Source organism: Pseudophryne corroboree, chromosome 9 (assembly GCF_028390025.1).
Source record: "Pseudophryne corroboree isolate aPseCor3 chromosome 9, aPseCor3.hap2, whole genome shotgun sequence".
Lineage (NCBI taxonomy): Eukaryota > Metazoa > Chordata > Amphibia > Anura > Myobatrachidae > Pseudophryne > Pseudophryne corroboree.
In genome coordinates this window covers 5038759-5061427 of record NC_086452.1, presented here as the reverse complement: position 1 = coordinate 5061427, position 22669 = coordinate 5038759, and the positions used below count along the sequence as shown (strand labels likewise).

The window sequence follows — 22669 nt, the reverse complement described above, 5'->3', positions numbered from 1 at the left end:
ACCCGTCTATCATTCTGTAATGCCAGGGCCGGCCGGGTGGGTGATATTTCCATCACTGCCTCTAGCGTATGTTACCCGTCTATCATTCTGTAATGCCAGGGCCGGCCGGGTGGGTGATATTCCCATTACCGCCTCTAGCGTATGTTACCCGTCTATCATTCTATAATGCCAGGGCCGGCCGGGTGGGTGATATTCTCATTACCGCCTCTAGCGTATGTTACCCGTCTATCATTCTGTAATGCCAGGGCCGGCCGGGTGGGTGATATTCCCATCACCGCCTCTAGCGTCTGTTACCCGTCTATCATTCTGTAATGCCAGGGCCGGCCGGGTGGGTGATATTCCCATCACCGCCTCTAGCGTCTGTTACCCGTCTATCATTCTGTAATGCCAGGGCCGGCCGGGTGGGTGATATTCCCATCACCGCCTCTAGCGTATGTTACCCGTCTATCATTCTGTAATGCCAGGGCCGGCCGGGTGGGTGATATTCCCATCACCGGCTCTAGCGTCTGTTACCCGTCTATCATTCTGTAATGCCAGGGCCGGCCGGGTGGGTGATATTCCCATCACCGCCTCTAGCGTCTGTTACCCGTCTATCATTCTGTAATACCAGGGCCGGCCGGGTGGGTGATATTCCCATCACCGCCTCTAGCGTCTGTTACCCGTCTATCATTCTGTAATGCCAGGGCCGGCCGGGTGGGTGATATTCCCATCACCGCCTCTAGCGTCTGTTACCCGTCTATCATTCTGTAATGCCAGGGCCGGCCGGGTGGGTGATATTCCCATCACCGCCTCTAGCGTATGTTACCCGTCTATCATTCTGTAATGCCAGGGCTGGCCGGGTGGGTGATATTCCCATTACTGCCTCTAGCGTCTGTTACCCGTCTATCATTCTGTAATGCCAGGGCCGGCCGGGTGGGTGATATTCCCATCACCGGCTCTAGCGTCTGTTACCCGTCTATCATTCTGTAATGCCAGGGCCGGCCGGGTGGGTGATATTCCCATCACCGCCTCTAGCGTCTGTTACCCGTCTATCATTCTGTAATACCAGGGCCGGCCGGGTGGGTGATATTCCCATCACCGCCTCTAGCGTCTGTTACCCGTCTATCCTTCTGTAATGCCAGGGCCGGCCGGGTGGGTGATATTCCCATCACTCCTCTAGCGTCTGTTACCCGTCTATCATTCTGTAATGCCAGGGCCGGCCGGGTGGGTGATATTCCCATTACCGCCTCTAGCGTATGTTACCCGTCTATCCTTCTGTAATGCCAGGGCCGGCCGGGTGGGTGATATTCTCATCACCACCTCTAGCGTCTGTTACCCGTCTATCATTCTGTAATGCCAGGGCCGGCCGGGTGGGTGATATTTCCATCACTGCCTCTAGCGTATGTTACCCGTCTATCATTCTGTAATGCCAGGGCCGGCCGGGTGGGTGATATTCCCATTACCGCCTCTAGCGTATGTTACCCGTCTATCATTCTATAATGCCAGGGCCGGCCGGGTGGGTGATATTCTCATTACCGCCTCTAGCGTATGTTACCCGTCTATCATTCTGTAATGCCAGGGCCGGCCGGGTGGGTGATATTCTCATTACCGCCTCTAGCGTATGTTACCCGTCTATCATTCTGTAATACCAGGGCCGGCCGGGTGGGTGATATTCTCATCACCGCCTCTAGCGTATGTTACCCGTCTATCATTCTGTAATGCCAGGGCCGGCCGGGTGGGTGATATTCCCATCACCGCCTCTAGCGTATGTTACCCGTCTATCATTCTGTAATGCCAGGGCCGGCCGGGTGGGTGATATTCCCATCACCGCCTCTAGCGTCTGTTACCCGTCTATCATTCTGTAATGCCAGGGCCGGCCGGGTGGGTGATATTCCCATCACCGCCTCTAGCGTCTGTTACCCGTCTATCATTCTGTAATGCCAGGGCCGGCCGGGTGGGTGATATTCTCATCACCGCCTCTAGCGTATGTTACCCGTCTATCATTCTGTAATGCCAGGGCCGGCCGGGTGGGTGATATTCCCATCACCGCCTCTAGCGTATGTTACCCGTCTATCATTCTGTAATGCCAGGGCCGGCCGGGTGGGTGATATTCCCATCACCGGCTCTAGCGTCTGTTACCCGTCTATCATTCTGTAATGCCAGGGCCGGCCGGGTGGGTGATATTCCCATCACCGCCTCTAGCGTCTGTTACCCGTCTATCATTCTGTAATACCAGGGCCGGCCGGGTGGGTGATATTCCCATCACCGCCTCTAGCGTCTGTTACCCGTCTATCATTCTGTAATGCCAGGGCCGGCCGGGTGGGTGATATTCCCATCACCGCCTCTAGCGTCTGTTACCCGTCTATCATTCTGTAATGCCAGGGCCGGCCGGGTGGGTGATATTCCCATCACCGCCTCTAGCGTATGTTACCCGTCTATCATTCTGTAATGCCAGGGCCGGCCGGGTGGGTGATATTCCCATTACTGCCTCTAGCGTCTGTTACCCGTCTATCATTCTGTAATGCCAGGGCCGGCCGGGTGGGTGATATTCCCATCACCGCCTCTAGCGTCTGTTACCCGTCTATCATTCTGTAATGCCAGGGCCGGCCGGGTGGGTGATATTCCCATCACCGCCTCTAGCGTCTGTTACCCGTCTATCATTCTGTAATGCCAGGGCCGGCCGGGTGGGTGATATTCCCATTACCGCCTCTAGCGTCTGTTACCCGTCTATCATTCTGTAATGCCAGGGCCGGCCGGGTGGGTGATATTCTCATTACCGCCTCTAACGTCTGTTACCCGTCTATCATTCTGTAATGCCAGGGCCGGGTGGGTGATATTCTCATCACCGCCTCTAGCGTCTGTTACCCGTCTATCATTCTGTAATGCCAGGGCCGGCCGGGTGGGTGATATTCTCATCACCGCCTCTAGCGTCTGTTACCCGTCTATCATTCTGTAATGCCAGGGCTGGCCGGGTGGGTGATATTCTCATCACCGCCTCTAGCGTATGTTACCCGTCTATCATTCTGTAATGCCAGGGCTGGCCGGGTGGGTGATATTCTCATCACCGCCTCTAGCGTCTGTTACCCGTCTATCATTCTGTAATGCCAGGGCCGGCCGGGTGGGTGATATTCCCATTACCGCCTCTAGCGTCTGTTACCCGTCTATCATTCTGTAATGCCAGGGCCGGCCGGGTGGGTGATATTCTCATCACCGCCTCTAGTGTCTGTTACCCGTCTATCATTCTGTAATGCCAGGGCCGGCCGGGTGGGTGATATTCTCATCACCGCCTCTAGCGTATGTTACCCGTCTATCATTCTGTAATGCCAGGGCCGGCCGGGTGGGTGATATTCCCATCACCGCCTCTAGTGTCTGTTACCCGTCTATCATTCTGTAATGCCAGGGCCGGCCGGGTGGGTGATATTCTCATCACCGCCTCTAGCGTCTGTTACCCGTCTATCATTCTGTAATGCCAGGGCCGGCCGGGTGGGTGATATTCTCATCACCGCCTCTAGTGTCTGTTACCCGTCTATCATTCTGTAATGCCAGGGCCGGCCGGGTGGGTGATATTCTCATCACCGCCTCTAGCGTATGTTACCCGTCTATCATTCTGTAATGCCAGGGCCGGCCGGGTGGGTGATATTCCCATCACCGCCTCTAGCGTCTGTTACCCGTCTATCATTCTGTAATGCCAGGGCCGGCCGGGTGGGTGATATTCCCATCACCGCCTCTAGCGTCTGTTACCCGTCTATCATTCTGTAATGCCAGGGCCGGCCGGGTGGGTGATATTCCCATCACCGCCTCTAGCGTCTGTTACCCGTCTATCATTCTGTAATGCCAGGGCCGGCCGGGTGGGTGATATTCCCATCACCGCCTCTAGCGTCTGTTACCCGTCTATCATTCTGTAATGCCGGGGCCGGCCGGGTGGGTGATATTCCCATCACCGCCTCTAGCGTCTGTTACCCGTCTATCATTCTGTAATGCCTGGGCCGGCCGGGTGGGTGATATTCCCATCACCGCCTCTAGCGTCTGTTACCCGTCTATCATTCTGTAATGCCGGGGCCGGCCGGGTGGGTGATATTCCCATCACCGCCTCTAGCGTCTGTTACCCGTCTATCATTCTGTAATACCAGGGCCGGCCGGGTGGGTGATATTCCCATCACCGCCTCTAGCGTATGTTACCCGTCTATCATTCTGTAATGCCAGGGCCGGCCGGGTGGGTGATATTCTCATCACCGCCTCTAGCGTCTGTTACCCGTCTATCATTCTGTAATGCCGGGGCCGGCCGGGTGGGTGATATTCCCATCACCGCCTCTAGCGTCTGTTACCCGTCTATCATTCTGTAATGCCTGGGCCGGCCGGGTGGGTGATATTCTCATCACCGCCTCTAGCGTATGTTACCCGTCTATCATTCTGTAATGCCAGGGCCGGCCGGGTGGGTGATATTCTCATCACCGCCTCTAGCGTCAGGGCCGGCCGGGTGGGTGATATTCCCATCACCGCCTCTAGCGTCTGTTACCCGTCTATCATTCTGTAATGCCGGGGCCGGCCGGGTGGGTGATATTCTCATCACCGCCTCTAGCGTCTGTTACCCGTCTATCATTCTGTAATGCCAGGGCCGGCCGGGTGGGTGATATTCCCATCACCGCCTCTAGCGTCTGTTACCCGTCTATCATTCTGTAATGCCAGGGCCGGCCGGGTGGGTGATATTCTCATCACCGCCTCTAGCGTATGTTACCCGTCTATCATTCTGTAATGCCAGGGCCGGCCGGGTGGGTGATATTCTCATCACCGCCTCTAGCGTCTGTTACCCGTCTATCATTCTGTAATGCCAGGGCCGGCCGGGTGGGTGATATTCTCATCACCGCCTCTAGCGTCTGTTACCCGTCTATCATTCTGTAATGCCAGGGCCGGCCGGGTGGGTGATATTCCCATTACCGCCTCTAGCGTCTGTTACCCGTCTATCATTCTGTAATGCCAGGGCCGGCCGGGTGGGTGATATTCCCATCACCGCCTCTAGCGTATGTTACCCGTCTATCATTCTGTAATGCCAGGGCCGGCCGGGTGGGTGATATTCTCATTACCGCCTCTAGCGTCTGTTACCCGTCTATCATTCTGTAATGCCAGGGCCGGCCGGGTGGGTGATATTCTCATCACCGCCTCTAGCGTCTGTTACCCGTCTATCATTCTGTAATGCCGGGGCCGGCCGGGTGGGTGATATTCCAGTCACCGCCTCTAGCGTCTGTTACCCGTCTATCATTCTGTAATGCCAGGGCCGGCCGGGTGGGTGATATTCTCATCACCGCCTCTAGCGTCTGTTACCCGTCTATCATTCTGTAATGCCAGGGCCAGCCGGGTGGGTGATATTCTCATCACCGCCTCTAGCGTATGTTACCCGTCTATCATTCTGTAATGCCAGGGCCGGCCGGGTGGGTGATATTCTCATTACCGCCTCTAGCGTATGTTACCCGTCTATCATTCTGTAATGCCAGGGCCGGCCGGGTGGGTGATATTCCCATCACCGCCTCTAGCGTCTGTTACCCGTCTATCATTCTGTAATGCCAGGGCCGGCCGGGTGGGTGATATTCCCATTACCGCCTCTAGCGTCTGTTACCTGTCTATCATTCTGTAATGCCAGGGCCGGCCGGGTGGGTGATATTCCCATCACCGCCTCTAGCGTCTGTTACCCGTCTATCATTCTGTAATGCCAGGGCCGGCCGGGTGGGTGATATTTCCATATCTCTTCCCACAGCCGCGGCTACCTGTCGCCCTGATGAATTCCAGTGCGGCGATGGGTCATGTGTACACGGGATGTATCAGTGTAATGGAGTCAGAGATTGCGCCGATGGCAGTGACGAGGCCGGATGCCACTCTGGTGAGTGTCTTCTCATACAGCAGGTAGGTCAGTATTACCAACCTCTGTACTGCTAACGCCAGCCATGTTGTGCGTCTAGCTGTGAACGTGCCGTGCGACACAGACGGGACATTCCAGTGTAAGAACGGCGAATGCATTGACATCCGGAAAGTGTGCGACTCTCGCCAAGACTGCCGGGATTGGTCTGATGAGCCTTTGAACGAATGTGGTGAGTCTCCTCCCAGTCGCATTATGACACATTGGCAGAAATGAGCGCAGCCGGGCGTCGGGGCGAGTGTGAGCGCAGCCGGGCGTTGGGGCGAGTGTGAGCGCAGCCGGGCGTTGGGGCGAGTGTGAGCGCAGCAGAGCATTGCGGCCAATATGAGCGGATCTGTGCGTCGGGGCAGGTGTAAGTGCAGCTGAACATTGTGGGCAATATGTGTGCAGCGGAGCATTGGGGCAGGGTGTGAGAACAGCTGAGCATTGCGGTCGATAAGATCGTAGCCGAGTGTTGGGGTGGGTGTGAATGTGAGCGCAGCTGAGGGGTGGAGATGAGTTCAGCTGGGCGTTGGGGTGGGTGCGAGCGCAGCGGAGGGGCGGGTGCAAGCGCAGCTGAGGGGCGGGTATGAGCGCAGCGTCAGCGCGGGTGTGAGTACAGCGGAGCATTGCGTCCGATATGAGTGCAGCCGAGCATTGCGTCCGATATGAGTGCAGCCGAGCATTGCGCCGTTGCCATATCTGGCTGCATTGAGTCGTCCCTGGTAACCGCAGCAGAGTTTAGCCGGTCTCTGTTACAGGATGCTCCTGACCCGTCTCTCCTAGGTGTGAACGAGTGTCTGATGAATAACGGCGGCTGCTCGCACATCTGCAAAGACCTGAAAGTCGGACACGAATGTGACTGTCCCACCGGCTACAAGCTTATCGACAAAAAGACCTGCGGAGGTAATGACTGTACGAGAGGCCGGGGTCCCCAGTATACATACACAGCTATGCCCTTCTCATTTCTGTGTCTCGGGGGATTTCGGGCCTAATTCAGACCTGATATCATCAGCAAACATTTTTTTCTAATGAGCAAAACCATGTGCACTGCAGGGGGGGGCAGATGTAACATGTGCAGAAAGAGTAAGATGTGGGTGGGATGTGTGCAAACTGAAATCTAAATTGCAGTGTAAAAATAAAGCAGCCGGTATTTACCCTGCACAGAAACAATATAACCCATCCAAATCTAACTCTCTCTGCACATGTTACATCTGCCACACCTGCACTGCACATGGTTTTGCTCATTAGAGAAAGATTTTGCTGCTGCGATCAGGTCTGAATAAGGCCCTTAGTCCCACTCTGTTCCCTGTAAGGGGTGCTCCAGCTTCCTGACGCAGAGGATCGGCACGCTGGCCGCCATACTGACAGTATACACGGCTTGTGCGCTGCCACTGCTACTCATTCTGTGCCATGGGCAGTAAGCAATGTGCCGCTACCACGGCGGCCTGCTAGGGCGTCAGTGACGGGTGTACAGTCTCCCCGATGCTGCACCATGATTCTCAGTTACTGGATGTTTTCTTGCAGACATAGACGAGTGTGAGAACCCGGACGCGTGCAGCCAGATCTGCGTGAACTATAAAGGGGACTACAAGTGTGAATGTTACGAGGGATATCAGATGGACCCCGTCTCCAAAACCTGCAAGGCTGCTGGTGAGTATCGGCGGGAGGAGGAGCCGGGAAATACAGGTGAGCGGAGGACACCGCGGTAAGAGACGTGGAGGCTGGTGGGGACAGTGGGGGGCGTGTGTCCTGCGAGCGTGCATATAGCTATGTGCTTACACAGAGGTTCCCCGAATCCAGGGGCGACAGAGGTGTCAGCGTTTCCAGATGATGTATACGTTGCTCAGGTTAATACAATGACCGGCCCCTCCCATCCACCATATATGTGGTAGCGGCATGGCGATGACTGGGCACCCCCTAATAGAGCCCCCACATTCCTGTTCTGAGCATGCAATGTGCCGGTAAGTACACGGTGAGACCCAGATTGGGGAGTCGCTGCCCGTATACCGCTTCCACAAAGGGAAAATATAGGAGCACACTCTGCATGGGCGACCCTCAGAGCTCGCAGGGGCAAGGGAGGGCAATCTGGCATTGCAGCGTCCTCTCACCTCCGAGCCAGCAGCACCCGCCCCACGCTGCCAACGTGCTTTACCCCATCGCAGCACCCGCCCCACGCTGCCAACGTGCTTTACCCCATCGCAGCACCCGCCCCACGCTGCCAACGTGCTTTACCCCATCGCAGTACCCGCCACACGCTGCCAACGTGCTTTACCCCATCGTAGCACCCGCCCCACGCTGCCAACGTGCTTTACCCCATCGCAGCACCCGCCCCACACTGCCAACGTGCTTTACCCCATCGCAGCACCCGCCCCACACTGCCAACGTGCTTTACCCCATCGCAGCACCCGCCCCACACTGCCAACGTGCTTTACCCCATCGCAGCACCCGCCCCACGCTGCCAACGTGCTTTACCCCATCGCAGCACCCGCCCCACGCTGCCAACGTGCTTTACCCCATCGCAGCACCTGCCCCACACTGCACCAGCTGTAATGTATAACGTGCATTACCCCATCGCAGCACCCGCCCCACTCTGCCGCCAGCTGTAATGTATAACATGCATTACCCCATCGCAGCACCCGCCACACACTGCACCAGCTGTAATGTATAACGTGCATTACCCCATCGCAGCACCTGCCCCACACTGCACCAGCTGTAATGTATAACGTGCATTACCCCATCGCAGCACCCGCCCCACACTGCACCAGCTGTAATGTATAACGTGCATTACCCCATCGCAGCACCTGCCCCACACTGCACCAGCTGTAATGTATAACGTGCATTACCCCATCGCAGCACCTGCCCCACACTGCACCAGCTGTAATGTATAACGTGCATTACCCCATCGCAGCACCCGCCCCACACTGTCACCAGCTGTAATGTATAACGTGCATTACCCCATCGCAGCACCCGCCCCACTCTGCCGCCAGCTGTAATGTATAACATGCATTACCCCATCGCAGCACCCGCCACACACTGCACCAGCTGTAATGTATAACGTACATTACCCCATCGCAGCACCCGCCACACACTGCACCAGCTGTAATGTATAACGTGCATTACCCCATCGCAGCACCCGCCACACACTGCCACCAGCTGTAATGTATAACGTGCATTACCCCATCGCAGCACCCGCCACACACTGCCACCAGCTGTAATGTATAACGTACATTACCCCATCGCAGCACCCGCCCCACACTGTCACCAGCTGTAATGTATAACGTGCATTACCCCATCGCAGCACCCGCCACACACTGCCACCAGCTGTAATGTATAACGTACATTACCCCATCGCAGCACCCGCCCCACACTGTCACCAGCTGTAATGTATAACGTGCATTACCCCATCGCAGCACCCGCCACACACTGCCACCAGCTGTAATGTATAACGTACATTACCCCATCGCAGCACCCGCCCCACACTGTCACCAGCTGTAATGTATAACGTGCATTACCCCATCGCAGCACCCGCCCCACACTGTCACCAGCTGTAATGTATAACGTGCATTACCCCATCGCAGCACCTGCCCCACACTGCACCAGCTGTAATGTATAACGTGCATTACCCCATCGCAGCACCCGCCCCACACTGTCACCAGCTGTAATGTATAACGTGCATTACCCCATCGCAGCACCCGCTACACACAGCACCAGCTGTAATGTATAACGTACATTACCCCATCGCAGCACCCGCCCCACACTGTCACCAGCTGTAATGTATAACGTGCATTACCCCATCGCAGCACCCGCCACACACTGCCACCAGCTGTAATGTATAACGTACATTACCCCATCGCAGCACCCGCCCCACACTGTCACCAGCTGTAATGTATAACGTGCATTACCCCATCGCAGCACCCGCCACACACTGCCACCAGCTGTAATGTATAACGTACATTACCCCATCGCAGCACCCGCCCCACACTGTCACCAGCTGTAATGTATAACTTGCATTACCCCATCGCAGCACCCGCCACACACTGCCACCAGCTGTAATGTATAACGTACATTACCCCATCGCAGCACCCGCCCCACACTGTCACCAGCTGTAATGTATAACGTGCATTACCCCATCGCAGCACCCGCCACACACTGCCACCAGCTGTAATGTATAATGTGCTTTATGACACATAAAAAGTAAGGATATTGCCAGGAGTTGAGCAGCATGGTTGGCGTAGTGGTTATCATTACTACCTCCCATGCCATGAGTCCAATGACCATGCAAGACCCTATCTGTGCAGAGTTTGTATGTTCTCCACAAGTCTGCATAAGTTTCCTCTGCACGCAGACACATGCTGGTAGGTAACACTGTGACCGCATCTTACTGTCTCAGGGCTGTGGATGCAGAAGGTGTAGGAACATTGTTTCTAGTGTAATAACACTCCGGGACTACTCTGCGCTCGTCTCCTGCGATACCGCAGTGTAGCATTATGTCTGCAATGTATCAGGGGAGGGAAGAGACTTTGCGAATAGTCTCCGCTTTGGCTTGTTATTACGCCGGTAGAATGGCGTCTCCTATATACCAGAACCTTTCTAGGGTCCAGTCGTTCTGCGGGGCTGACACCGGTACGTGCAGGCAGCGGGAGCGCATGAGGTGATTACTGTAGTATTTCACAGGTGTAATGTGGTTTACATTCAGAAGTGGGATCATGGCAGCTGATGACGTCTCCTTGTACGAGACCATATATCTCTTCTTGTCCCCCCAGGGCAGAGCCCATACCTGATCTTCACAAACCGCCACGAGCTGCGGCAGATTGACCTGGTGCACAGAGATTACTCGCGGCTCGCCTCCCAGTTAAAAAACGTTGTGTCTCTGGATGTAGAAGTGATCAGCAAAAAGATTTACTGGTGCGACCTTTTCCATCGCAAGATATACAGGTGAGGTGTACATCTCTACGGTGCATGCACAGTGTGTATGCCATATAATGTACGCCAGGCAGAGCGCAGCCAAGTTGCGTCCTCCCAGGTCCGCAGCCAGTGTACAGGAGGTGCTAGAAAGGTGACACATAAGCCATTGTGAATTACTCTCAGAAAGGCCGGTATTGGCGAAGGGTACAGCACGGGCAGAGGGGTTGCTGTAGCTGGGCAGGAACTCTTGTAAATGGGAAGTATGTTGCCCAGAGCAGTGTCCCGGATAGATATTCCAGTGTAGCAGTGTCCCGGATAGATATTCCAGTGTAGCAGTGTTCCGGATAGATATTCCAGTGTAGCAGCGTTCCGGATAAATATTCCAGTGTAGCAGCGTCCCGGGTAGACAGTCCAGTGTAGCAGCGTTCCGGGTAGACAGTCCAGTACATTCCAGCGTAGCGGCGTCCCGGGTAGACATTCCAGCGTAGCAGCGTCCCGGGTAGACATTCCAGCGTAGCAGCGTCCCGGGTAGACATTCCAGCGTAGCAGAGTCCCGGGTAGACAGTCCAGCGTAGCAGCGTCCCGGGTAGACAGTCCAGCGTAGCAGCGTCCCGGGTAGACAGTCCAGCGTAGCAGCGTCCCGGGTAGACAGTCCAGCGTAGCAGCGTCCCAGGTAGACAGTCCAGCGTAGCAGCGTCCCGGGTAGACAGTCCAGCGTAGCAGCGTCCCGGGTAGACAGTCCAGCGTAGCAGCGTCCCGGGTAGACAGCCCAGCGTAGCAGCGTCCCGGGTAGACAGCCCAGCGTAGCAGCGTCCCGGGTAGACAGCCCAGCGTAGCAGCGTCCCGGGTAGACAGCCCAGCGTAGCAGCGTCCCGGGTAGACAGCCCAGCGTAGCAGCGTCCCGGGTAGACAGCCCAGCGTAGCAGCGTTCCGGGTAGACAGTCCAGCGTAGCAGTGTCTGGGGAATGTGGTGAGCTGTAGCTTCATGTTACTCTGTGGTTTTCCAGCGCCCCTGTGGATCGTGTTGCAGACCCAGCTGAACATGTCGTGTTGATTGACAGCCATCTCCACTCTCCGGAGGGTCTCGCTGTGGACTGGATCCACAAGAACATGTACTGGACCGACTCTGGCAACAAAACCATTTCCGTGGCCACCACTGACGGCTGGAAGCGGAAAACACTGTTCAGCCGGAGCCTGGGGGAGCCGAGAGCCATCGCTGTGGACCCCACGTCAGGGTGGGTGCCCCCCGGAGGAGACCTGTAACAGAGGGGGGAGAGAAAGTGGCAGCCAATCAGCTCATAGCTGCCATGTTACAGGCTGGTTGATACTTTATCTCTCTCCGAAGCTTAGTACATCTCCCACATGAATTCATTCTTACCTTCTCTCCTGGAATGGTCAGGAGACCCCTAATTATTCCAGTATTATACTGAACCCGCCAGAGGATATATATTTATCCAGGGATATTATTAATGTATTTTCTTATAACCCAGCACTAACTGATTCTACAGTGATTGTCATAACATGTCATGGGCTAATAATGCGCAATTTACACCAAGTGCGACCTAAGTGACCGTTATCATACACTGTATATTGTAGCCTTAATGACCTAGAAGATGGCCTGTATGTCACACAGTATATATGTCTCTGGTGAGTGATAACAGGATTTTGATACCTACCGGTAAATCCTTTTCTCCTAGTCCGCAGAGGATGCTGGGGTCCACTTCATGACCATGGGGTATAGACGGTTCTGCAGGAGCCATGGGCACTCTGAAGACTTTTCAATGGGTGTGAACTGGCTCCTCCCTCTATGCCCCTCCTCCAGACCTCAGTTATAGGAACTCTGTCCAGGGAGACGGACATTTCGAGGAAAAGATTTACTTTAAACTAGTGGTGAGATACATACCAGCCCACACCGCAACCATGCACAACATGGCATTCAACGTAACACACGCCAACAGGCATGAACCAATTACAGCAACATGCTGAAACTAATATAAACACAACTTGTGTAACTCTATTAACAAAACTGCAGGTAAAGTACGCACTGGGACGGGCGCCCAGCATCCTCTACGGACTAGGAGAAAAGGATTTACCAGTAGGTATCAAAATCCTGTTTTCTCATACGTCCTAGAGGATGCTGGGGTCCACTTCATGACCATGGGGTTTATACCAAAGATCCAGTACGGGCGGGAGAGTGCGGATGACCCTGCAGCAGCGATTGACCGAACTTGAGGTCTTCCTCGGCCAAGGTGTCAAACTTGTAGAATTTAGCAAATGTGTTTGACCCCGACCAAGTAGCTGCTCGGCAAAGTTGCAATGCCGAGACCCCCCCCGGTCAGCCGCCCAAGATGAGTCCACCTTCCTAGTGGAATGGGCCTTCACCGACGTCAGTAACTGCAATCCAGCCGTAGTATGAGCGTGCTGAATCGTACTTCTGATCCAACGCACAATAGCCTGCTTGGAAGCAGGACACCCAATCTTGTTGGGAGCATACAGGACAAACAAAGACTCTGTTTTCCGTATTCGAGCTGTTCAAGCAACATAAATCTTCAAAGCCCTAACCACATCTAGAGACTTTGACTCAGTGAACGTGTCAGTAACTACTGGCACCACAATAGGTTAGTTTATGTGGAAAGATGAAACCACCTTCGGAAGAAAATGTTGACGAGTCCTCAACTCTGCCCTATCTTCATGGAAGATCAGGTAAGGGCTCTTGTGAGACAAGGCCTCCAATTCAGACACCCGCCGCGCGGATGCCAACGCCAAAAGCATCACCACTTTCCAAGTGATAAACTTCAACTCTATCTCTTGTAGAGGCTCAAACCAATCTGATTGAAGGAACTGCAACACCACGTTAAGGTCCCATGGTACCACTGGAGGCACAAATGGAAGCTGAATGTGCAAAACCCCTTTCACAAAGGTCTGAACCTCTGGAAGAGAGGCCAATTGTTTTTGGAAGAACACTGATAAGGCCGAAATCTGGACATAGATTGATCCCAATCGTAGGCCCGCCTCCACACCAGTCTGCAGAAAATGGAGAAAACGTCCCAACTCAAACTCTTCTGTAGGAGCCTTCTTGGATTCACACCAAGACGCATATTTTCTCCAAATACGGTGGTAATGTTTTGACTTCACTCCTTTCCTGGCCTGAATTAGGGTGGGGATGACTTCCTTGGGAATACCCTTTCGGGCTAGGATACAGCACTCAAGAGCCATGCCGTCAAACGTAGCCGCGGTAAGTCTTGATACACGCACGGCCCCTGCTGCAGCAGGTCCTCGCGAAGAGGAAGAGGCCGAGGATCTTCTATGAGCAACTCCTGAAGATCTGGGTACCAAGCCCTCCTTGGCCAGTCTGGGGCAATGAAGATTGCTCGAACTCTTGTTGTTCTTATGATCCTGAGCACTTTTGGGATCAGCGGAAGTGGAGGGAAGACATACACCGACTGGAACACCCACTGGGCCACCAGCACATCCACTGCTATTGCTTGAGGGTCTCTCGACCTGGAACAATATTTCTGAAGCTTCTTGTTGAGATGAGATGCCATCATGTCTACTTGAGGAACTACCCAAAGACTTGTCACCTCTGTGAAGACTTCTTGGTGTAGGCCCCACTCTCCTGGATGGAGATCTTGCCTGCTGAGGAAGTCTGCTTCCCAGTTATCTACTCCCGGAATGAAAATTGCAGACAGAGCCTTTACATGTCTTTCTGCCCAGAGGAGGATATTTGTCACCTCTGCCATTGCCGCTCTGCTTTTCGTTCCGCCCTGCCTGTTTATGTACGCGACTGCTGTTACATTGTCCGACTGGATCTGAACGGGATGATCTTGAAGAAGATGTACCGCTTGTTGAAGGCCGTTTTAAATGGCTCTCAATTCCAGCACGTTTATGTGAAGGCAGGCTTCCTGACTTGACCATTTTCCCTGGAAGCTTTCTCCCTGAATGACAGCTCCCCAGCCCCGGAGACTTGCATCCGTGGTTACCAGGAGCCAGTCCTGAATCCCGAACCTGCGTCCCTCTAGTAGGTGAGAACTGTATAGCCACCACAGGAGCGAAATCCTGGCTTTTGACGACAGGATTATCTTCCGGTGCATGTGTAAGTGGGATCTTGACCACTTGTCCAACAGGTCCCACTGGAATACCCTGGCATGGAACCTGCCAAACTGTATGGCCTCGTAGGCCGGCACCATCTTCCCCAACAACCGAATGCACTGATGGATCGACACACTCGATGGTTTCAATATCTGTTTTACCATTTTCTGGATTTCCAGAGCCTTTTCCACTGGAAGAAATACTCTTCCTGTGTCCAGAATCATCCAGAGAAAAGACAATCTTGTCATCGGTTCCAACTGTGACTTTGGATAATTTATGATCCAACCGTGTTGTTGGAGTATTGACAGGGAGAGTGTGATGTTTTGTAACAACTGCTCCCTGGATCTCGCCTTTATCAGGAGATCATCTAGATAAGGAATTATATTGATTCCTCCTTTTTGACGCAGGAGTACCATCATCTCCGCCATCACCTTGGTGAATACCCTCAGCTCCGTGGAGAGACCGAAAGGCAACGTCTGGAATTGGCAATGGCAATCCTGAACTGCAAATCTCAGATAAGCCTGGTGAGGATAAATGGGAACATGCAGGTAAGCATCCGTTATGTCCACCGACACCAAGTAGTCCCCCTCCTCCAGACTGGAAATCATTGCCCTCAGTGATTCCATTTTGAACTTGAATTGTTTCAAGTAGAGATTCTGATTTTTCAGGTTTAGGATCGGTCTGACTGAGCCATCCGGCTTCAGAACTACAAAAAGGCTTGAATAAAACCCCTCCCCTTGTTGTGACAAAGGTACCAGGACTATGACCTGATCCTGACATAATTTTTGGATTGCCGATGTTACTGCTTCCCTTTCTGGAAGAGAAGCTGGTAAGGTTGATTTGTAATATCGGCATGGGGGAATGTCTTGAAACTCCAGCTTGTATCCCTGGGACACTATTTGCAACACCCAGGGATCCAGGCCAGACAGAATCCAACTTTGGCTGAACAGTTTGAGATGTGCCCCCACCCGAGCGGCCTCCCGGAAAGGAGCCCCAGCGTCATGCTGAAGATTTGGCAGAAGTAGGGGTAGACTTCTGCTCCTGGGAACCTGAAGCTGCTGTGGACTTCTTTCCCTTTCCCCTTCCCCTACCCGCAAAGAAGGGGGAACCTCTCGCTTTTTTGTATTTAATGGGCCGAAAGGACTGCATGTGCGGGTAATATGTCTTTTTTGCCGGTGCAGGCGCAGAGGGAAAAAATGTTGACTTACCTGTGGTAGCCGCCGAGACTAACGCATCCAGTTCATCGCCAAATAAGGCCTTGCCTTTATATGGGAGAGCCTCCATATTTCATTTGGAATCTGCATCCGCGTTCCACTGGCGAATCCACAACGCCCGCCGAGCCGATACTGCCATGGTAGCTGCTTGTGAACTCAAGAGTCCAATATCTTTCATCGCTTCTAGCATGTATGCGGCAGCGTCTTTGATATTCCCTAACGTAAGGAGTATCTCATCTTTATCAACCGTGTCAATTTCTGATGACACGCTTTCTGACCATTTTTCAATAGCGCGACTCACCCACGCGCAGGCAATAGTGGGCCTGAGCAGCGTACCATTGGCAACATAAATGGATTTCAATGTAGTTTCCATTTTCCGGTCAGCCGGCTCCTTTAGTGAAGCCGTGCCAGGTGCAGGGAGAATTACCTTCTTTGTCAACCTGGACAGTGCACTGTCTAACACAGGGGGTGATTCCCATTTTTTCCTGTCCTCTACCGGGAAAGGATAAGCTATTTGAATTCTCTTGGGAATAAGAAATTTCTTTTCGGAATTCACCCACATCCCTTTAAAGAGAGTATTAAGCTTCTGGGAAGGAGGGAAAGTGACCTTAGATTTCTTTTCTTTATAGAAATAAGCCTTCTCCTGAGGTACAGGAGTGGCTTCTGTGACTTCCAGAACTTCCCTTATAGCCACAATCATATATTGTATATTTCTCTGACGTCCTAGTGGATGCTGGGACTTCCGTAAGGACCATGGGGAATAGCGGCTCCGCAGGAGACTGGGCACAAAAAGTAAAAGCTTTAGCCTAGCTGGTGTGCACTGGCTCCTCCCCCTATGACCCTCCTCCAAGCCTCAGTTAGATTTTTGTGCCCGAACGAGAAGGGTGCATGCTAGGTGGCTCTCCTGAGCTGCTTAGAAGTAAAAGTTTAAATAGGTTTTTTATTTTCAGTGAGTCCTGCTGGCAACAGGCTCACTGCATCGTGGGACTAAGGGGAGAAGAAGCGAACTCACCTGCGTGCAGAGTGGATTAGGCTTCTTGGCTACTGGACATTAGCTCCAGAGGGACGATCACAGGTTCAGCCTGGATGGGTCCCGGAGGCCCCCTTACAGAGCCAGAAGAGCGAAGAGGTCCGGAGAAATCGGCGGCAGAAGACGGTCCTGTCTTCAGATAAGGTAGCGCACAGCACTGCAGCTGTGCGCCATTGCTCTCAGCACACTTCACACTCCGGTCACTGAGGGTGCAGGGCGCTGGGGGGGAGCGCCCTGAGACGCAATAAAACATGTTTAAACCTTATATGGCTAAAGAAATACATCACATATAGCTCCTGGGCTATATGGATGCATTTCACCCCTGCCTGTTTTCCTAAAAAAAAAGCGGGAGAAAAGGCCGCCGTGAAGGGGGCGGAGCCTATCTCCTCAGCACACAAGCGCCATTTTCCCTCACAGTTCCGCTGGAAGGAAGGCTCCCAGACTCTCCCCTGCAGTCCTGCTACAGAATCAGGGTAAACCAAGAGAGGGGGGGCACTATTGGCAGCTAATATAAAACAGCAGCTATAAAGGGAGTAACACTTACATAAGGTTATCCCTGTATATATATAGCGCTCTGGTGTGTGCTGGCAAACTCTCCCTCTGTCTCCCCAAAGGGCTCGTGGGGTCCTGTCCTCTTTCAGAGCATTCCCTGTGTGTGTGCTGGGTGTCGGTACGATTGTGTCGACATGTATGAGGAGGAAAATGATGTGGAAGCAGAGCAATTGCCTGTGTTAGTGATGTCACCCCCTAGGGAGTCGACACCTGACTGGATGGTCGTATTTAAAGAATTACGTGACAGTGTCAGCACTTTGAAAAAGACTGTTGACGACATGAGACAGCCGACAAATCAATTAGTGCCTGTTCAGGCGTCTCAGACACCGTCGGGGGCGCTAAAACGCCCGTTACCTCAGATGGTCTACACAGACCCAGACACGGATACTGAATCCAGTGTCAACGGTGGGGAGACAAACGTAATGTCCAGTAGGGCCACACGTTACATGATCACGGCAATGAAGGAGGCATTGAATATTTCTGACACTACAAGTACCACAAAAAAGGGTATTATGTGGGGTGTGAAAAAACTACCAGTAGTTTTTCCTGAATCAGATGAATTAAATGAGGTGTGTGATAAAGCGTGGTTTTCCCCCGATAAAAAACTGCTGATTTCTAATAAATTATTGGCACTATACCCTTTCCCGCCAGAGGTTGGGGCGCGTTGGGAAACACCCCCTAGGGTAGATAAGGCGCTCACACGCTTATCAAAACAAGTGGCGTTACCGTCTCCCGATACGGCCGCCCTTAAGGAACCAGCTGATAGAAGGCTGGAAAATATCCTAAAAGGTATATACACACATACTGGTGTTATACTGCGACCAGCAATCGCCTCAGCCTGGATGTGCAGTGCTGGAGTGGCTTGGTCGGATTCCCTGACTGAAAATATTGATACCCTGGATAGGGACAGTATATTATTAACTATAGAGCATTTAAAGGATGCATTACTATATATGCGAGATGCACAGAGGGATATTTGCACTCTGGCATCAAGAGTAAGTGCGATGTCCATTTCTGCCAGAAGAGCGTTATGGACGCGACAGTGGTCAGGTGATGCGGATTCCAAACGACATATGGAAGTATTGCCGTATAAAGGGGAGGAGTTATTTGGGGTCGGTCTATCGGACCTGGTGGCCACAGCAACGGCTGGAAAATCCACCTTTTTACCCCAGGTCACCTCTCAGCAGAAAAAGACACCGTCTTTTCAAACTCAGTCCTTTCGTTCCCATAAGGGCAAGCGGGCAAAAGGCCACTCATTTCTGCCCCGGGGCAGAGGAAGGGGAAAAAGACTGCACCAGGCAGCCTCTTCCCAGGAGCAGAAGCCCTCCCCCGCTTCTGCCAAGTCTTCAGCATGACGCTGGGGCCTTACAAGCGGACTCAGGCACGGTGGGGGGCCGTCTCAAGAATTTCAGCGCGCAGTGGGCTCACTCGCAAGTGGACCCCTGGATCCTGCAGGTAGTATCACAGGGGTACAAATTGGAATTCGAGACGTCTCCCCCTCGCCGGTTCCTGAAGTCTGCTCTACCAACGTCTCCCTCCGACAGGGAGGCGGTAGTGGAAGCTATTCACAAGCTGTATTCCCAGCAGGTGATAATCAAGGTACCCCTCCTACAACAGGGAAAGGGGTATTATTCCACGCTGTTTGTGGTACCGAAGCCGGACGGCTCGGTGAGACCAATTTTAAATCTAAAATCCCTGAACACTTACATAAAAAGGTTCAAATTCAAGATGGAGTCACTCAGAGCAGTGATAGCGAACCTGGAAGAAGGGGACTATATGGTGTCTCTGGACATCAAAGATGCTTATCTCCATGTCCCAATCTACCCTTCTCACCAAGGGTACCTCAGGTTTGTGGTACAAAACTGTCATTATCAGTTTCAGACGCTGCCATTTGGATTGTCCACGGCACCACGGGTCTTTACCAAGGTAATGGCCGAAATGATGATTCTTCTTCGAAGAAAAGGCGTCTTAATTATCCCTTACTTGGACGATCTCCTGATAAGGGCAAGGTCCAGGGAACAGTTAGAGGTCGGAGTAGCACTATCTCAGGTAGTGCTACGTCAGCACGGGTGGATCCTAAATATCCCAAAATCACAGCTGATTCCAACAACACGTCTACTGTTCCTGGGGATGATTCTGGACACAGTCCAGAAAAAGGTTTTTCTCCCGGAGGAGAAGGCCAGGGAGTTATCCGAGCTAGTCAGGAAACTCCTAAAACCAGGCCAAGTGTCAGTGCATCAATGCACGAGAGTCCTGGGAAAAATGGTGGCTTCTTACGAAGCGATTCCATTCGGAAGATTCCATGCAAGAACTTTTCAGTGGGATCTGCTGGACAAATGGTCCAGATCGCATCTTCAGATGCATCAGCGGATAACCCTATCTCCAAGGACAAGGGTGTCTCTCCTGTGGTGGTTACAGAGTGCTCATCTTCTAGAGGGCCGCAGATTCGGCATTCAGGATTGGATGCTGGTGACCACCGATGCCAGCCTGAGAGGCTGGGGAGCAGTCACACAGGGAAGAAATTTCCAGGGCTTGTGGTCAAGCATGGAAACGTCTCTTCACATAAATATCCTGGAACTAAGGGCCATTTACAATGCCCTAAGTCAAGCAAGGCCTCTGCTTCAGGGTCAGTCGGTATTGATCCAATCGGACAACATCACGGCAGTCGCCCACGTCAACAGACAGGGCGGCACAAGAAGCAGGAGGGCAATGGCAGAAGCTGCAAGGATTCTTCGCTGGGCGGAAAATCATGTGGTGGCACTGTCAGCAGTGTTCATTCCGGGAGTGGACAACTGGGAAGCAGACTTCCTCAGCAGACACGACCTCCACCCGGGGGAGTGGGGACTTCACCCAGAAGTCTTTCAAGTGATTGTAAACCGTTGGGAAAAACCAAAGATGGACATGATGGCGTCCCGTCTCAACAAAAAACTGGACAGATATTGCGCCAGGTCAAGGGACCCTCAGGCAATAGCGGTGGACGCTCTGGTAACACCGTGGGTGTACCAGTCGGTGTATGTGTTCCCTCCTCTGCCTCTCATTCCAAAAGTACTGAGAATCATAAGAAGGAGAGGAGTGAAGACTATACTCGTGGCTCCGGATTGGCCAAGAAGAACTTGGTACCCGGAACTGCAAGAGATGCTCACGGAGGACCCGTGGCCTCTACCTCTAAGAAAGGACCTGCTCCAGCAGGGACCTTGTCTGTTCCAAGACTTACCGCGGCTGCGTTTGACGGCATGGCGGTTGAACGCCGGATCCTGATGGAAAAAGGCATTCCTGATGAAGTCATCCCTACCCTGATCAAAGCCAGGAAGGATGTAACTGCGAAACATTATCACCGCATTTGGCGAAAATATGTTTCCTGATGTGAGGCTAAGAAGGCCCCCACAGAGGAATTTCAACTGGGTCGTTTCCTGCAAGCAGGACTGTCTATGGGCCTAAAATTAGGATCCATTAAGGTTCAAATTTCGGCCCTGTCGATCTTCTTCCAGAAAGAACTGGCTTCATTGCCTGAAGTTCAGACGTTTGTCAAGGGGGAACTGCATATACAGCCTCCTTTTGTGCCACCAGTGGCACCTTGGGATCTCAATGTAGTTTTAGGGTTCCTAAAATCACATTGGTTTGAACCACTCACCACTGTGGAATTAAAATATCTCACATGGAAGGTGGTCATGCTGTTAGCTCTGGCGTCAGCCAGGCGTGTCTCAGAAATGGCGGCTTTGTCATATAAAAGCCCTTACCTAATTTTTCATTCAGACAGGGCAGAATTGAGGACTCGTCCTCAATTTCTCCCTAAGGTGGTTTCAGCGTTTCACATGAACCAACCTATTGTGGTGCCTGCGGCTACTAGGGACTTGGAGGACTCCAAGTTGTTGGACGTAGTCAGGGCCCTGAAAATATATGTTTCCAGGACGGCTGGAGTCAGAAAATCTGACTCGCTGTTTATCCTGTATGCACCCAACAAGCTGGGTGCTCCTGCTTCTAAGCAGACGATTGCTCGTTGGATTTGTAGTACAATTCAGCTTGCACATTCTGTGGCAGGACTGCCACAGCCAAAATCTGTTAAAGCCCATTCCACAAGAAAAGTGGGCTCATCTTGGGCGGCTGCCCGAGGGGTCTCGGCTTTACAACTTTGCCGAGCTGCTACTTGGTCAGGGGCAAACACGTTTGCAAAATTTTACAAATTCGATACCCTGGCTGAGGAGGACCTGGAGTTCTCTCATTCGGTGCTGCAGAGTCATCCGCACTCTCCCGCCCGTTTGGGAGCTTTGGTATAATCCCCATGGTCCTTACGGAAGTCCCAGCATCCACTAGGACGTCAGAGAAAATAAGAATTTACTTACCGATAATTCTATTTCTCATAGTCCGTAGTGGATGCTGGGCGCCCATCCCAAGTGCGGATTGTCTGCAATACTTGTATATAGTTATTGTTACAAAAAATCGGGTTGTTTATTGTTGTGAGCCATCTTTTCAGAGGCTCCTACGTTTATCATACTGTTAACTGGGTTCAGATCACAAGTTGTACAGTGTGATTGGTGTGGCTGGTATGAGTCTTACCCGGGATTCAAAATCCTTCCTTATTATGTACGCTCGTCCGGGCACAGTATCCTAACTGAGGCTTGGAGAAGGGTCATAGGGGGAGGAGCCAGTGCACACCAGCTAGGCTAAAGCTTTTACTTTTTGTGCCCAGTCTCCTGCGGAGCCGCTATTCCCCATGGTCCTTACGGAAGTCCCAGCATCCACTACGGACTATGAGAAATAGAATTATCGGTAAGTAAATTCTTATTTTTTTCCCAATTTATGATCAATTTCTCTGGAGTCACTATCGTCGACACAAGAATCAGTGTCCGTGTCGGTATCAGTATGCACAATATTCGCAAATGGTCTCTTATGTGACCCAGAGGGGTCGCCTGCGCATGGAAGAACAGAACCCTGAAAAATCACTTCCTCCACAGATTTTCTCCAGCACTCAGCATGAGATTCAGACTTATCTAATCTCCTATTGATATGATG

General features: G+C 52.6%; 1 protein-coding gene across 2 annotated transcripts in view; it reads left to right on the top strand.

Moving 5' to 3' along the window:
- The window catches only part of LRP8 (LDL receptor related protein 8), a 299017-nt gene that overhangs the window by 239181 nt on the left and 37167 nt on the right, over positions 1-22669 (top strand). For both annotated transcript variants that reach the window (XM_063938911.1, XM_063938910.1), the window contains 6 exons: positions 5729-5851; positions 5931-6059; positions 6653-6772; positions 7394-7519; positions 10633-10804; positions 11782-12009. In XM_063938911.1, the coding sequence (XP_063794981.1) occupies positions 5729-5851; positions 5931-6059; positions 6653-6772; positions 7394-7519; positions 10633-10804; positions 11782-12009 (898 nt within the window). The remainder of the gene's footprint in view (positions 1-5728; positions 5852-5930; positions 6060-6652; positions 6773-7393; positions 7520-10632; positions 10805-11781; positions 12010-22669) is intronic.